This window comes from Thalassophryne amazonica, chromosome 23 (assembly GCF_902500255.1).
Source record: "Thalassophryne amazonica chromosome 23, fThaAma1.1, whole genome shotgun sequence".
Classification (NCBI taxonomy): Eukaryota; Metazoa; Chordata; class Actinopteri; order Batrachoidiformes; family Batrachoididae; genus Thalassophryne; species Thalassophryne amazonica.
The window spans coordinates 34,860,715-34,877,119 of NC_047125.1; the positions used below are offsets into that span (position 1 = coordinate 34,860,715).

At 44.2% G+C, this 16,405-nt stretch overlaps 2 protein-coding genes across 2 annotated transcripts; both read left to right on the plus strand.

Moving 5' to 3' along the window:
* Positions 1 to 694: 694 nt before the first annotated feature.
* On the plus strand, positions 695 to 11,607 carry LOC117504780 (CST complex subunit CTC1-like). The gene is made up of 6 exons (XM_034164277.1): positions 695 to 887; positions 10,241 to 10,340; positions 10,425 to 10,509; positions 10,669 to 10,891; positions 11,033 to 11,274; positions 11,358 to 11,607. Exons 1-6 carry the CDS (start codon positions 846 to 848, stop codon positions 11,605 to 11,607), a joined length of 942 nt encoding a protein of 313 aa, XP_034020168.1. The 5' UTR covers positions 695 to 845.
* A 328-nt stretch (positions 11,608 to 11,935) lies between these two features.
* Positions 11,936 to 16,405, plus strand: LOC117504754 (CST complex subunit CTC1-like). Its single transcript, XM_034164252.1, has 11 exons — positions 11,936 to 12,073; positions 12,163 to 12,284; positions 12,421 to 12,650; positions 12,804 to 12,945; positions 13,027 to 13,241; positions 14,234 to 14,397; positions 14,471 to 14,585; positions 14,674 to 15,049; positions 15,284 to 15,373; positions 15,454 to 15,591; positions 16,261 to 16,405. The coding sequence occupies exons 2-11, from the start codon at positions 12,204 to 12,206 to the stop codon at positions 16,309 to 16,311; spliced, it is 1,602 nt and encodes a 533-aa protein (XP_034020143.1). The 5' UTR covers positions 11,936 to 12,073; positions 12,163 to 12,203; the 3' UTR covers positions 16,312 to 16,405.

The window sequence follows — 16,405 nt, forward strand, 5'->3', positions numbered from 1 at the left end:
AGCACTTGGTGACAGTGGGAAGGAAAAACTCCCTTTTAACAGGAAGAAACCTCCAGCAGAACCAGGCTCAGGGAGGGGCAGTCTTCTGCTGGGACTGGTTGGGGCTGAGGGAGAGAACCAGGAAAAAGACATGCTGTGGAGGGGAGCAGAGATCAATCACTAATGATTAAATGCAGAGTGGTGCATACAGAGCAAAAAGAGAAAGAAACAGTGCATCATGGGAACCCCCCAGCAGTCTACGTCTATAGCAGCATAACTAAGGGATGGTCCAGGGTCACCTGATCCAGCCCTAACTATAAGCTAAAAATGAAGAATTTCTCTCTCTCTCTCTGTGTGTGTGTATGTGTGTGTGTGTGTGTGTTTCTGTGTGTGACATCACAGGTTTAAGAGCAATAATTTCTTTCTTGTCACTAAACACATAGCAGCATTAATCCTCTAAAGGAATCGAACCTTGTTCTGAGACGAGACCATCCGCCCCACCGAGCTGAAACTGAAACTTCACTTTGATCCTGTTCATATGAAATCAGCTGCTCGGGTGAACTGCGGCTAAGCCCCGCCCCCCACCTTTAATTCGTTTACTTATTTTTACTTTTTCTTGTTTCAGACGTGGATGTGTTTCACTTGTTCCAGCAGGTGGCAGTAATTCAACACCACGTCAGCTGACCGGAAAACTAAAGCGGAGGAAGAAGAAGAAGAAGAAGAAGAAGAAGCAGAATCTTGAACTCCCGCTCGATGTGCTGGTGGAGTTTGTTTATTTCTCATTTTTAAAGTTTATCTGTTTGTGATCGTTAATCGTGTCTCCGGTCGGACAGCAGAGGAGAGACTGGAACCGTCCAGATCCGGACATGGACTCGTTCCTGAACCACTTCAGACCGAGCAGCGAGGCGGTTTGTAGAAAATCATCTGAACTCCTTTAAAAAATGTGTCAGTTTAAATAAACTCTGGTTTTTATGACGTTGCAAACAAAAAATGAAACCAAAAACTGGCGCTAATTCAGTGAAGTTTGCACTTAAAGTCGGCCGTATTATAACTGTGAAAGGCGAAAGTTTAAACTCTGAAATAAAGTTCGACAGAGAACGTTGGTGTTAAAAACGGCGCCGATTCGGTAAAAACAACATATTTTAATTTAGTGGAACACAATAATGTAAATATTTTATTTTCAGTCTTCTTCTTCCAGCTGTTCCCGTTAGGGGGCGTCACAGCAGATCAGTCATTTCCATCTCACCCTGTCCTCTGTATTGTCCTCTGTCTCAAAAACCACCTGCATGTCCTCAGCACATCCATGAACCTCCTCTTTGTCCTCCCTCTTCTCCTCCTGCCTGGTGGCTCCATCCTCAGCATCCTTCTCCCTATATACCCTGGGTCCCTCCTCTGCACATGTCCAAACCATCTCAGTCTCACCTCTCTGACTTTGTCTCCAAACTGTCCCACCTGAGCTGTCCCTCTGATATGTTCATTCCTAATCCTGTCCATCCTCATCACTCCCAACGAGAATCTCCACTTCCTGTCTTTTTGTTAGTGCCACCGTCTCTAAGCTGTCCAACATATCTGGTCTCACTATTGTCTTATAAACTTTCTCCACTCTTGCTGATATTTTTCAGTCATAAATCACTCCTGCCACCTTTTTTCACCCTCTGCCTGCACTCTCTTCTTCCCCATTCCACTCTGATTAACTGATACCATCTGCTCAATGATGTTAATCGGTGAAATCACCTGGTGGAGTGGATGGTCCCAAAGAAATGAATTAGGTCAGCGAAGTAGGGAGATGCAAGTCCATGAACAATTTTATAGGCTAGTAGAAGAACCTTAAAATCTGATCTCACAGGGACAGGAAGCCAGTGAAAAGACGCCAAAATGGGTGTAATGTGGTCGAAGTTTCTGCTTCCTGTTGTAACGTTTATGTATTTATTTATTGGAGACACTTTGCTTTACAGATATTCAGGCCTCGCAACGGGGAAACATAAATATGTAACATTTATTTAATAATTTTTACTGAACCGCGCTCACACGGGACTCCATTATATGTAATGTTTTTGTTTAAATCTTTATGCCTCCACACAGGAGCACCAAATATGTAGCATTTATTTATGGAATAAAACGCGATCGGCTCACACACGGGGAACCATTAATATGTAGCAATTTATAGTGAATGAGTAGTTAAACTCTCAAAATGAATCAGATTGGACTAGGCCCAATGTAACAAAATAATTAATTTAGGGTTTAATACTTATTATTTAATCAGTAATTGGGGCACAACTTATTTATAGCATAAGTGCTTTAAACATTATTTATCAGTCTCGAATTAATCAGTCTTGATTTAATTTAATCAATCTCTGATCTGAAGTCTGAATTCTCACAAAATAAGCCACAGCAGAAAATATTTACAATTTATTTACAATTTATACAAGAAATGAACATTTTACTGGCATTTTCTGGACAGTGATTGGAAATAGTAAGTTCATTCATGGAAACAATTTTCTTACTCACTTATGAGACGTTGGAAGAAAGAGGGAAAGCTTAAAACTTTAAGTAAATAAATCTGATTGGAATTTAGTGATGAATTTTGAAGCTGATTATTAAGAAAAATATTAAGCATAAATATGTTTAAGAAAAGGGGCCAAAGGGTTAAAATTAGCCACTTTGTATCCATAGACAACAAACCTTTTTTGTGGAACCATCGACTGGGTCACTTAGCTGCTGTTGAAGAGTTTTTGGACGGTCCAATCTGTCCGTTGCGGATGTCCATGCTCTGGGCAGTGTGAGCTCACCTGGGTCGGAGGGGTTAACTCAGAGGTGTCCCTGAGTGATCCCAGGGCTTGGGTCAGCTGGCTTTGCCGACGGTTAGCTGCTGGGTTGAAATCAGCTCTGTTGTCAGCTTGCAGGAACCCAGAGGTAGAAGGTGTTTGTTGAAAATGGTGTCTGGTAGCTTTAAAAATTGTTGAAGCCAAATTAAAGTCTTTGTGAATTTAGAAAAAGTAAAACTTTAAGAGCGCTGAAAATTATGAAAAGGAGAAGTCGCTTTTCTGTAAATTCGCTCTTAATTTGAAAAGCTCAGCTCGGAGGTTCTCTTAAGAATTCAAAAGATTTGACACATCTTAAAGCGTCAGGTTAAAACTTTAAGTTTGTCCAAAAGTAAAGAATGAATGAATGCCACGTGGTAGCTTAGCTTTGCACTGCTTAGCAATGGGGCCTGCCCCCCCCCCCCCCAAAAAAAAAAAAAAATTAAGTGTTTACAAAGAAGAAAGCAGAGAGAGAAGGAAGCAGAAGTAGGCAGAAGACGGAGGGAGAAGGGTCAAGCGAGGCTCTGTGCTAACTTCTTAAAGGGGGACTGATGTCACCAAACTCCGCCGATTTAGGGTGTGTGTAATCTCACAGAAACTTCATGTCGTCAGAGCAGACTCAAATGATTCAAGTATTTAAACACATTAATTAATTTGAAATACTATTTGTTCTCAGACATGCTAATGGACACCCATTATTAATAGACACTTAGACACTCCATTTGGTTAAAACAGAATACTTCATCAACATGCTGACACTGCAAAAAGATCACTTAAACACACATCAGTTAAAAAGGACACAGGTCAATAAAATAGAATACATGCACAGCATTTGCTTGAATAATCAATACAAACACCCTTATAAGTTTTTATACATGTGAATCAAAGAATACTGATGTGATTCTTTTATTTTAAAAGAAAGGTCTTTTCCTTTGCTTTAAACCCCAAGATAAAAGCTGATTGTCAGGACAAAGTTTATGACCACATGTTATCATGGAGCAAGCCCCCCTGCCAGATGAGGAGAGGTCCTGTCTTAGCTTGATCATAAAAGTTTGGGTTCTCATGGCCTGGAGAAGCTCAGATTCTGACGTGAAGCAATTATAATGTCATGTCATTCATAATGACCAGAGTTTACCCGATAAAAGACGAGGGCTTCCTTTTCAAGAGCTTTGAATTACAGCTTTGTTTTCCTCTGCGAAACAGTGTTGGACCATTGGGTGATGTCTCCAGACTTATCTGAAGATCTCCAGATGACTTAGGAATTTCTCAACTGGGGGTGGAAATGCAGTCTCTGTCTCCAGTGTTTTTTTTTTTTTGTGACTGAGACAGGATTAATATATTTTATTTAATCAGGGCGAATTGAGGCCATGGCGCTACACTGTCAAAAGTCTGGCTGCAGCATTTTGAACCAATTGGAGAGCCCTAATGCTGGACTGTGGTAAACCAGAAAATAGAACATTGCAGTAATCCAATCTAGAAGAGACAAACACATGAATCAGTGTCTCAGCATCAGCTATAGACAGGATGGGACGAATCTTCACTATATTTTGCAGATGGAAGAAAGCAGTCCTCATAATGGGCCTCATGTATCAAAGTTGCGCACTTGTGGCGTAAATTTACGGTGTAAATGTGAAGTACACCAAAGTTGCCGTGACATGTATCAAGCAGTGCGCACCTGCCCATTTCTGGCGTACGCCTGACGTGACCTTGATAAATGCGGCGGGTGAAAACAATTGTAATTATAATAAACACGCCCATAAATATTCAGACTTCACTTCAGACACACCCTCATTTTACGACATGGAAGCCAGGAAGACGGCAAAGAAAAAGAACTCCACCAATCACGACGCGTGCCAATAGAGCGCCAAAAGCGGCCGTCGTATCAATTGTTTTATAGTATAATCAAAAAAGTGTTACAGTGGTCCCTCGTTTATCGCGGGAGTTACGTTCTAAAAATAGCCCGTAATACGTGAAACCGCGACGTAGTTACCGTTATTTTTTACAATTATTATAGACGTTTCAAAGCTGTAAAACCCCTCACTACACAGTTTATACACGTTCTCAATCAGGCATGAACATTTTCTCACTTGTCCCTCGTGTGTAAACACTCTCAAAGTTCAAACCTTAGTAGGAAAATAAGACCAAACTGTTTTCAGGCCCAAACATTTGTTTGAGAAATAAAAATAGAACGTTTTCCTATAAATAATTATGATGGCATTTAGAACTAACGAATTTAATTTTAACGATCAACGTACGAGGTTGGACACATAAGAAATTATTAATAGTGACTGACCAGTATTTCACAGATCGGGCCTCTGCGTCCTGACGCTGCGCCTTTTTTCACTCACACCTGGCTGCAGCAGGTGATTGTTTCCGTGTGACAAACACAGTTATGAGTAGTTGTTGGCGCTCTTTTCTCTTCTGGGCAACAAGATTCTTATAAACAGATACGCAGAACACTGTAAAAAAAAAAAAAGGCATGCAAAATTGGACTAAATACTCCGCGAGACTCCGAGGCCACGACAGGTGAACGGCGTTATAGCGAGGGACCACTGTATTCTCTTTTCACATGTCAATAATTCTTGACATGTGGATATTTGCTCGCTCAATTAATAAGACACGCCTAATCTGTCAGATTTCTTTATTTTTTAAATGTATTTCTGTATTTATTTTATTGTGACAACCGAATGGAGACGACAAAACCTGGTTGCAGTACGGGCGAATTAAGGGAATGACGAAACTACAGTTGTTATTATCAATTTCATAGTCTAAAATGATCACACCACATGAAGTTAAGCTCAGCGCTGCTCTGGCTCCAGGCTCAAAGTCTGGAGAAAAAGGCGAGCAGTTTTCTTTGCAGTAACGCTGTGGCCACGGATCGTGCTCCATAACAATCCCGCAAAGGCGGGATTTGTATTAATTATTATGTAGTATAATCAGGAAAGTGTTATTTATGTAACATATGCATTGATTTGTATAATGGCACTGTTTATCATGTTGATCATCTTCATTTTTATGTGGATTCCAGCGCTGGTTCATTTTGGTGTATAATTTACGCCACCTCTCGACCTGGTGTATATTTTCAGCGCAGCGTACGCCAACGACCACATTGATAAATGCCAAGTAGCGCAGCTGTTTTGGCGTACACCCCATATACGCTCAAATATCGCCGTACGCACGTTGATACATGAGGCCCAATATCTCTAATGTGGAGGTAAAAGGACAATGTAGGATGAAAATTATCCCAAGGTTCCTCCTTTGTCAGTGTGATGTATGACACACGAGCCTAGACTAAGTGTTAACTGGTCAAATTGATGCTGATGTCTCACTCGACCAAAAACCATCATTTCAGTCTTATCAGAGTTTAAAAGTAGGAAGTTTCTAGACATCCAGCTTCTCACTGATGCAAGGCAATCTTCTAAAGATTTTATGTGGATGCGATTACCAGCAGTTATCGACACGTGTAACTGAGTATCATCAGCATAGCAGTGAAAGGTAATCCCAAAATGCTGCAATATGTGCCCAAGGGGTGCTATATAAAGGGAGAAAAGTGTGGGGCCTAAGACGGACCCCTGTGGAACCCCAAATTTTATGTAACTAAGGTTAGAGGTAGTGTTATTGTACAAAACACAGTGAGAACGACTGGTCAAGTATGACGTCAGCCATGCAAGGGCACTCCCAGTAATCCCAAAATGATTTTCCAGCCTATCAAGTAGAATATGATGATCCACTGTATCAAATGCAGCACTGAGATCTAACAGCAACAGAACCGTAGTGGTGTCTGAATCCATTGTAAGCAGAAGATCATTCACCACTTTAGAGAGAGCCGTCTCTGTGGAATGATATTTTCTAAAAGCAGACTGCAGTGGCTCAAAGAGATTATTCTCAGTAAGATAGTCTACGAGCTGCCGTGACACCACTTTTTCCAGAATTTTAGAGCAAATGATAGATTTGATATCGGCTGATAGTTTTTTCAATACACTAGGGTCAAGATTAGGTTTCTTAAGTAATGGTTTAATCACTGCATATTTGAAATATTTAGGAACAGATCCAGAAGTTAATGACGGATTAATCATTTCCAGCACAGCTGGTCCAAGAGTGGACCACAGGTCCTTAAACAGTTTTGTTGGTATAGGATCAAATAAACAGTTTGTGCTTTTTCTTTCTTCACACAACATATCTTCTGCTGTTTTCTAAGCCTAGCTTCTACTACTCTTTCCCATAACTTCATGCTGCTGTGGCTGATCATCTTTATGCCTCTGTAGTTACTGCAGCTCTGCACATCACCCTTGTTCTTAAAAACAGGAACCAGCACACTTTGTCTCCACTCCTCAGGCACCCCTCTCACTTTCCAACATTTTATGAAACAATCTGGTTAGGAACTCCACTGTCATCTCTCCTAGATACAGTAGTGTTCAGAATAATAGTAGTGCATAATGTGACTAAAAAGATGAATCCAGGTTTTGAGTATATTTCTTATTGTTACTTCGGAAACAAGGTACCAGTAGATTCAGTAGATTCTCACAAATCAAACAAGACCAAGCATTCATGATATACACACTCTTAAGACTATGAAATTGGGCTATTAGTAAAAAAAGTAGAAAAGGAGGTGTTCACAATAATAGTAGCATCTGCTGTTGACGCTACAAATTCAAAACTATTATGTTCAAACTGCTTTTTTATCAATCCTGTGAATCACTAAACTAGTATTTAGTTGTATAACCACAGTTTTTCATGATTTCTTCACATCTGCGAGGCATTAATTTTGTTGGTTTGGAACCAAGATTTTGCTGGTTTACTAGTGTGCTTGGGGTCATTGTCTTGTTGAAACACCCATTTCAAGGGCATGTCCTCTTCAGCATAAGGCAACATGACCTCTTCAAGTATTCTGACATATCCAAACTGATCCATGATACCTGGTATGTGATATATAGGCCCAACACCATAGTAGGAGAAACATGCCCATATCATGATGCTTGCACCACCATGCTTCACTGTCTTTACTGTGAACTGTGGCTTGAATTCAGAGTTTGGGGGTCGTCTCACAAACTGTCTGTGGCCCTTGGACCCAAAAAGAACAATTTTACTCTCATCAGTCCACAAAATATTCCTCCATTTCTCTTTAGGCCAGTTGATGTGTTCTTTGGCAAATTGTAACCTCTTCTGCACGTCTTTTATTTAACAGAGGGACTTTGTGGGGGATTCTTGCAAATAAATTAGCTTCACACAGGCGTCTTCTAACTGTCACAGCACTTACAGGTAACTCCAGACTGTCTTTGATCATCCTGGAGCTGATCAATGGGTGAGCCTTTGCCATTCTGGTTATTCTTCTATCCATTTTGATGGTTGTTTTCCGTTTTCTTCCATGCGTCCCTGGTTTTTTTTGCCCATTTTAAAGCATTGGAGATCACTGTAGATGAACAGCCTATAATTTTTTTTCATCCTTACATAGGGGACACCTGATTCACACCTGTTTGTTTTACAGAACTGACGAACTCACTGACTGAATGTCACACTGCTATTATTGTGAACACCCCCTTTTCTACTTTTTTTTTTACTAATAGCCCAATTTCATAGCCTTAAGAGTGTGAATATCATGAATGCTTGGTCTTGTTGGATTTGTGAGAATCTACTGAATCTACTGGTACCTTGTTTCCCATGTAACAATAAGAAATATACTCAAAACCTGGATTAATCTTTTTAGTCACATAGCACTACTATTATTCTGAACACTACTGTATTTCCATGCCTCCACTGGAATGTCATCTGGACCGTCTGCCTTTCCACTCTTCATAGCAGCCCTCACGTCTTCCTTACTAATATTTTGTACTTCCTGATTTACTCTCTCCACATCATCCAGCCTTTTCTCTCTCTCATTTTTTCATTTATCACCTCCTCAAAATAATCCCTCCACCTTTTCAGCACACACTCCTCACTTGTCAGCACATTACCATGTGCATCATTTACCACTCTAACCTGCTGCACATCCTTTCCTGCTCTGCTCCTTTGTTTAGCCAGTCAGTACAAGTCCTTTTCTCCTTCCTTACTATCCAGCTTCTTGTACAGCTTGCTATATGCCTTTTCTTTAGCTTTTACCACTTCTCTTTTCACCTTACACCACATCTCCTTGTACTCCTGTCTACTTTCTTCATTTCTCTGACTATCCCAATTCTTTTTTCACCAACCTCTTCGTTCCACCACCAAGTCTCCTTGTTTTTCCTTCCACTGCCCCTCTATCTCACCCAGTACCTTCCTGTCTGTCTCCATCACCACATCTGCAGTACTTTTCCAGTTGTCCAAAACTGCTTCCCCTCCATCCAGTGCTTCTCTCACCTGCTCATTAAATTTCACACAGCAGTCTTCTTCCTTCAGCTTCCACCATCTGATCCTTTGTTCAGCTCTCACTCACCTCCTCTTCTTCTTCACCTCTAAAGTCGTCCTAAAACCATCTTCCTATGTTGTCTAGCTACACTCTCTCCTTCCACCACCTGACAGTCTCTGTTACATCTCCTACACAGAATGTAGTCCACCTGTGTGCACCTTCCTCCACTCTTACACCCTGTGCTCCTCCCTTTTCTTAAAGTAGATGTTCACCTCAGCCATTTCCATCGTTTTTTGCAAAACCGACCATCTGTCCTTCCACATTCCTGTCCTTGATACCATCAGTGTTTGTTTTTCAAAATATACATTTTATTTTAAAAGTCCACTTTGTTTTCCAGTAAACATTACTGCAGTTAAGTGTTTAAAGATCACCCTGGCTGACCATGGGTGAAAATATCCGTCCAATAATTAGTTGACTGCACGTCTGGAGCAGCGCCTCTTGTGGCTGTAGAGGCCGATGCGAGCGTGACCGTCACGGCCACAGGGGTCGGTTCTGTGCTCTGACTCTGGTCTGTGGACTGCCGGATCCCTTCTGTGGGTTTCTGATTTTTCTTCACCAGCTGCCTGTGAAGCATGCTTCTCCAGCTGGAGCACTCAGCTCCGAGGTCCTCCCAGTACTTGGTGTTGATATCCAGCGCCTTGATGTCTCCTTAAACCGCAGTTGCCAGTTTGTCTCTGTCCTACAAGTTCTCCGCAGAAGATGTCTTCTGGGATTCATCCACCCTTACAGACATTAAAAACTTTATTCTATTCATACTCACTTTATTTTCCATTATTATGCTATGTTGGACGCATGGTGGACTAGTGGTTAGCACTGTTGCCTCACAGTAAGAAGGCCGTGGGATTGATTTCCACCTGTGTCCTTTCTGTGTGGAGTGTGTCTGTATGTGTCCCTGAGACAGACTGGCGTCCTCTTCAGCGTGAACCCCCCTCACACCCTGTGATGGCTGGGATAGGCTCCGCCCCCATGACCCTTAATTGGAGTAAGCGGTTGAAGATGAGTGATGATGTTGTTGATGTTCAGATGATCAATAACGATTGATTTTGTTGTCCTGTTAATGTCACATGTTGTCCTGCAGGAGGTGCTGTGGTTAAAGGGCGTGTTCACATTCATCGCAGGTCACGTGTGTCCTCTGCTGTCTGACCACACCCCTTCAGCTGCTGACGACACAGAGACAAGTCAGTCGTCCAATCAGAATGGGGTTGTTGTGTGACGATGTGATGTCATTTATGACATCATCAAAGTGTTTTCTGTGTTTTTAGGTTTTCAGTGTCGGCTGAGTGTTTCCGTGGTGAAGACAATCCAGCAGAGGACACCTGTCAATCACACCTTACCTGTCAGTTACAGGTAACCAATCAGCTGACAGGATGCACCATCACATGATGTCCTCAGAGCACTTTAACTTCTTTATGTCTTTTCTCTCTCTGTGTTTTCTTGTTTCTTCTTTGTTGTGTGTTTTTTTTTTTTTTTTTTTTTTTTTTGGTCTTTTGTGGCTCCACCTAACAGGATGGTGTCTGTCTCTGAGCTGGTTGCCCAGCAACACATGGCCTGTGTCAGCAATCTGTCCTGGAGCACCAATCAGCACCGAGCTTGGGTGAGGGAGGCGGAGCTTGCGCATCCAGGCCTCAAAGCTGTGTCAAGGGTCAACCTGCTTCTGATTGGCTGTCTGAGAGAGGGGCGGGGTGATGAGTGGACACTAACAGACGCCAGTGGGAGTGTCAGGTGTGAGGTGAGCGGCGGTCCGGGTCCAAACCCGCAACTCAAGTCATGCGTTCAGGGCCCTAGAACAGTTCATTAAATCTCTTGTTTGGTCTTTACTGAGCGGGTCGATGGTCTCACCATCTCACTCTGTCTGTCTCTGTCTCTCCAGTCTCTGTCTCTCTCTCCGAAGTGTCTCAATCGTCTGGTTTTCTTGACTCACTGGAACTACATCCCCCAGCATGCACCGGGCCACAGTCAGGATGAAGCGGCTGGAGGCTTCGTGGAGCTGATTGACTCTTCAGTGCTGCTGTGGCCTGATCCTGACCAGGGATTGGTTGTGGATCCTGGAGGAGGGGCAGTACTTAGGGGTGCAGTTGGGGTCAGAGAGGCTGTTGATTTTCTGCAGGACAGGTTTGACCTTTGACCTGTGAGCTTTGGTAGTGTTCCTGAGTGAGTGTCCAATGTGGCGCTAAACACCTGTGTGTGTCTGTCAGGCAGCCGGGCCGGCGTCTGTCTGTGTGTGGACGTGTGTCTTCTGTCTGTCCCGTGCTGACAATCTCTGGAACGACTTTTTTCTTCTTCACGCTGACAGACGGCAGACGCTCTCTACCAATACTGGTCAAGGTCGGAGTTATTTTAACTCTTTTCTGTCATAATCTTTCTGTTCCTCACCACAGGAGGCAGCAAAGCAAACAAAAACACTTAACCTTCAACTTTAATGAAAATCATTTGGCTACTTTTTGAGGATATGAACACACACACACACATATCTTCAAATGCTTATCCAAGGGGGGACTGGAGCCTAGGGAGTGTTCTTCTGCCCCCTAGTGGATAAAGGGTTTAAAGCGTGAATGAAAATGATGTTCTTTGCATCATTTTACATTAAATTAGTTTTGTGTCGTGGTCACAAACTCTCTTTCTGCAGGACGGGAAGGCGTGGTGGAGTCGCTGTGTGGGCGTCGGCATCAGAGTGGGCGTGACAGCGTTGCGTGTGTGTGTCCTAAGTCCCTGGAGAGGAAAACCTGTGTTGTGTGTCAGCAACTGCTCTGAACTGCACACACACAAGGAGCACGAGCAAACCGACACATATTCACCGGTGCCACCGCCATCACATGACAATGACGGTGAGCCTGCAGAGGAGGCGGAGCCTAAAAGAGACGCCATCCAATCCGCTGTAAAGACTAAATGCTCCAAAGTCATCAGTTACCAGGTAGAATACAGAGAATTCTCTGCTCTTACTGGCTGTTCAAAGCAGTGGGTGTTGCCTTTGTTTTAAACTCCACCCCCCTCCTGTGATAGGGTGTTGTGACAGAAGTTGTGAGTGATGGGGCGGGGGGCATATGTGTGATGGAAAGGTGGGCCTGTGTCTGGCCTATCAGCCGGCTTTGAGGAGGAAACTGAGACCTGGAGACAGTGTGGAGGTGAGCAACAGACAGACGTCCCGCGAGCAACAGACCGTGTCGTGCTGATGTCGGTTTGTCTGTGAACACACCATATTATATGCATATTAGCATGTTAATGAGGACAAGTTTTTCTTTTTTTATTTCCCGTCTCCAGCTCCACAGTGTCCACTTCCTGTATCGTCCGTGCCCTGACTTCCTTCCCTTCGTGCTTTGTGCCTGTCTGCGTTCCAGCCTGAGGGTCACAACCTTCAGCAGGGTTGTGGGATTGGAGCCTGACGTCCGCTGCCCTGGAGACGGAGTGTTGCCACGGTTACTGGTGCAGAGAAATGTAGGTGTGGCTGAGTACCTGTGGGTATGTCATCTGACCGCCGCGTTGAGGAAGAGGTGCGTATGAACGCCATAAAGAGGAGGGAGGAGTCTGTGATTAACGTTTGTCAACAATAAAACCAAACAGTTTCTGGTCGTTACGGTTTTGTAATCTGTAAACCGCGAGAATCGCACAGGATTGTGGGAGTTAAGTCTGTTTCTCCGGGTCAGTCTGATTCCCAGCGTGCCGACGGAGCAGTGTGTCTGTCTGTTGTCATGGAAACTGATGGAGTTGGTGTTTGGAAAAGGAGGAGCAAAAAGAGACATTTACTCAGAGATGTTGGACGAGCAGGACACCTGTCCTCTGACACAGGTACGTTTACTGAGACGGTCACTCTGACCAGTCCCTAATGACTTCATCACTCTGACTGTCTGTCTCTGTGTGTCTGTGCAGTACTCGTTGGACTCGTCCGTCCCTCAGTTCGTCAGTTTGTCTCAGTGTTCTGACTCTCTGCACTCAAACTGCTGGTCGGACTTCAGTCTGAGCTCTCTGCTGCCCCCTGATGGATCCAGTCTGACCCGAGCTGACATCAATGCTGCTCTGTCCTGGTCCTTCCAAACGGTGACCTTTGACCCCTGCCTTGACCTTCAGACTGGTGACAGACTCAGGTAGATGCTATACTCTCTTCCTACCAGCAGAGGGTGCAGACAGAATGAAATGATTCATAGATAAATAGACAACAGTGAAAGTCATGTGATAAGAAGCCACGCCCCTCTGTGACAGCATGTCTGAATGTGACCAATCAAACTGCAATAATAAAATGGATCCTCCTGACAATTAGTGATGAGTCCTGATTAGGACAACTGATTAGTCCTCAAACCTCTGACTCCCTTAAAACAGATTATAAAAAAACAAACACATTTTCCCAGAATTCATCTGCTCACATCTTTGTACACTTTAAAGTGTAAAAATCATTTTTGAAGCTGAAGGTGGTTGTTTTTTGTGAAAATGTTGAAAACTGTCCATCAAGAACTGCAGTGGGACACTTTGGCCAGCAGGTGGAAGACACAGTCTTCATTTAAATCACTGAGCGAAACGGCAGAAGTTTTTAAAAAGAATCTTCATAAGTTGTAAATGGACAAAAATACTGCAGTAAAATGATCAGTATTCACCATGAGGTCACTCTGTGACGTCATCATGATGATTTATACAGAGTTTGTTCCCTTCAAAGTTAAAAAGGCTGAAAGGTGGTTCAGAAAATCACATTTCCAGGAGACAAAAGTGACTGAACGCTGCCCTCTGCAGGCGGCTTTCAGGACTTAGATTTCTGAATCCAGTGCTTCATCAAAAAATGGTTGATGCTGATCCAAGCAGGCTGAGTTAATCCCAGATTACTGAGGTGATCTGTCTTTAATCCAGTCAGTGTCTGAGTGACGGTGACACTTTGACATCCACAGTGGAACCGTGAGATCAGCTGCACGGAAAATGAACCCACAGGAAGTTGTTTTCTGGATTCTGAGGCGTGAAAGCAAGAGGACGTCTGCAAAGGGACAAAGTCTCTGTCATCAGGGCTTTACAGGGTTTTGGTCTCAGTGGGTCCAGAGACACCCCGGAGTGGACTCCAGGACCGGGTTCTTCTTACAGTTCTGCTGTGTTACAGGCGGCGCCCCCTGCTGTTGGTTGGCGTCTTGGCGCTTCCATCGCAGACGTGTGAGCATACGCTGCGACTGAGGGATCACACGGGCGCCATGGCGTGCGTTGTCACGGAGACCAGTGAGGAAGAGGATGGAGGTCAGAGGGCAACCTTCAACACTGCTTGGCTAGGTAGTCATGACCCCAGAGGTCAAAGGTCATGCTCAGATGCCGGTCGGCGTTTGATAAAAGTTTTGTGTTGCAGGTTGCCTGGTGTGTGTTCGCCAGTTTACCACAGTAACTGAGAGATTCATCCAATCAGATTTCCCGTCGTGCCGACACCTGCAGCAGGACGGTTACATCACAGACAGACACTGCAGGTGAGGGCGGGGCCAGAGAGGGTCGGGGGTCGGGTCAAAGCACACAACACTCCTCTTAGTTAAAATGACAACCTGATCTCTGCTTCAGAGTTTACCTCCAGTTTTCACTGGACCACGCCCACGTCCTCAGCCCCTCTGTTGCCATGGTTACACATAGACAGAGGGAGGAGCCAGGAGGTGATGATCATAAAGAGGAGGAGGAGCCTCAAAGCCAGAGGAAGAAAGGAAAGACAGAAGAGGGACAGAGCGCCTCCCGGCCGTGTGTCTCCATGGTGATCAGGGTGGAGCAAAAAGAAGGTGTGTCCTGGAGGAACAGTGGGGCAGGTCTGAGGGATAAGGAGGCGGGGCTGTCACTGTGCTTCTGTGTCAGAGCCGCTGTGATTGGTCCAGTGGTGATCTGGGAACAGGACCCGAAGAACGGAAGAATGTTGGATAGAGAGGCGGGAGAGAGAGAGAAGGACAAGGTGAGGACTGGGCGGGGTTTACCGCTAACCACAGGAAGTTAACAGCGTGTCTTCAGATGAGCTGTCCGTGGTGCTGATCAGTTCCATCAGTTCTGAAAAGGCCAGTGTTCAGGAGAAACACTTCTTTAGTTCTGATGGGTTTTCTGCGATCATCTGAGCTTTACGGCCGATTAAGGAAGTTCTGTATCACTGTGACGTCCCACAATGCACCTGGTGACAAGTGTGTGTCTACAGGTGGCGCTGTGGTTTACTGGTGTGTCTGCATGCTGGTTTCCTGTCCTCCAGCCCGGATGTTTCTACAGGCTCGTAGCCGCCAACACACAGGTAACATGACACCTCAACTATGATGTCACTGAGGGGAGGAGCCAACGCTGACAGCTGATTGGTGTCTGCATCTCCGTCAGGATCCCAGCGTTCTCATTGGCTCTGGTGTTTGTAAGCAGAGCAGAGTCGAGTGCCATGCTGACTCCACCCTTCAAGTCCACTCTGATTGGAGGTTCCACACGCTGACACGCCCACTTTTGCTTCCCGCGTATAAGCAGGTAACACGCTAACGCACGCATTAGCTAATGATCAATCTCAGGGGACGTCTGTGGACTTTGATCCTGCAGAGCCTTTCACTGACGGCACGGTGCGTCAGCAGGTAGATTGTCACCTCACAGTGAGGAGGTCTGGGGTTCGAGTCCATGTCCTCCCCATGTCTGTGGGCTTCCTCCCACCACGTCTCCAGACCTGGACCTGGACCTGGTCCTGGGTGCTGGACTGTGGCTCCCTCTAGTGGTTGGACTGAGCCTGTTTTTAATGTGACGGTTCTGTCGTGTGTAGATTCTTCATCTTATTGATCTCAAATCATTTTGACTCTTTTCTTTCTTTGTCACACGAACGATAGAATCTGTTTCGAGTTTTATCTTTTCTAAATGACCTGATCAGAGCCACGTGAGTCTGCTGATCACTGTTACCTTTTCACAATAATACTCTGTGCTGTGGTTGTATTGGACAGTGCTTTTATTTTGAAACACAAATTTGAAAATAAGTTTGTCAAAACCTTACGCAGCAGAGGAACTCAGACAAGCAGAAATTAGTTTTAAAGTGTGAAATGTTCAGAGGGTTTGATTCCCAGCTGTGGACTGATGGGCCGCCGGGACTCAACAATGGCAGGGGACAGTCTGAAGTCCTTTAGAAATATTAAAAACTGCGTCTCTTTCTCTCAGGCTCTCTCGCTCACAGTCATGTCTGTATCTGAGGTTCTGGACTGCAGGTAAAATATTTGAATGTTTCTTAAAATTGCAAAGCTCTTTCTTAAAAAAAATAAAACAAATAAATATAAGGTCTTTAAACTGAAATTACAGAGCACCC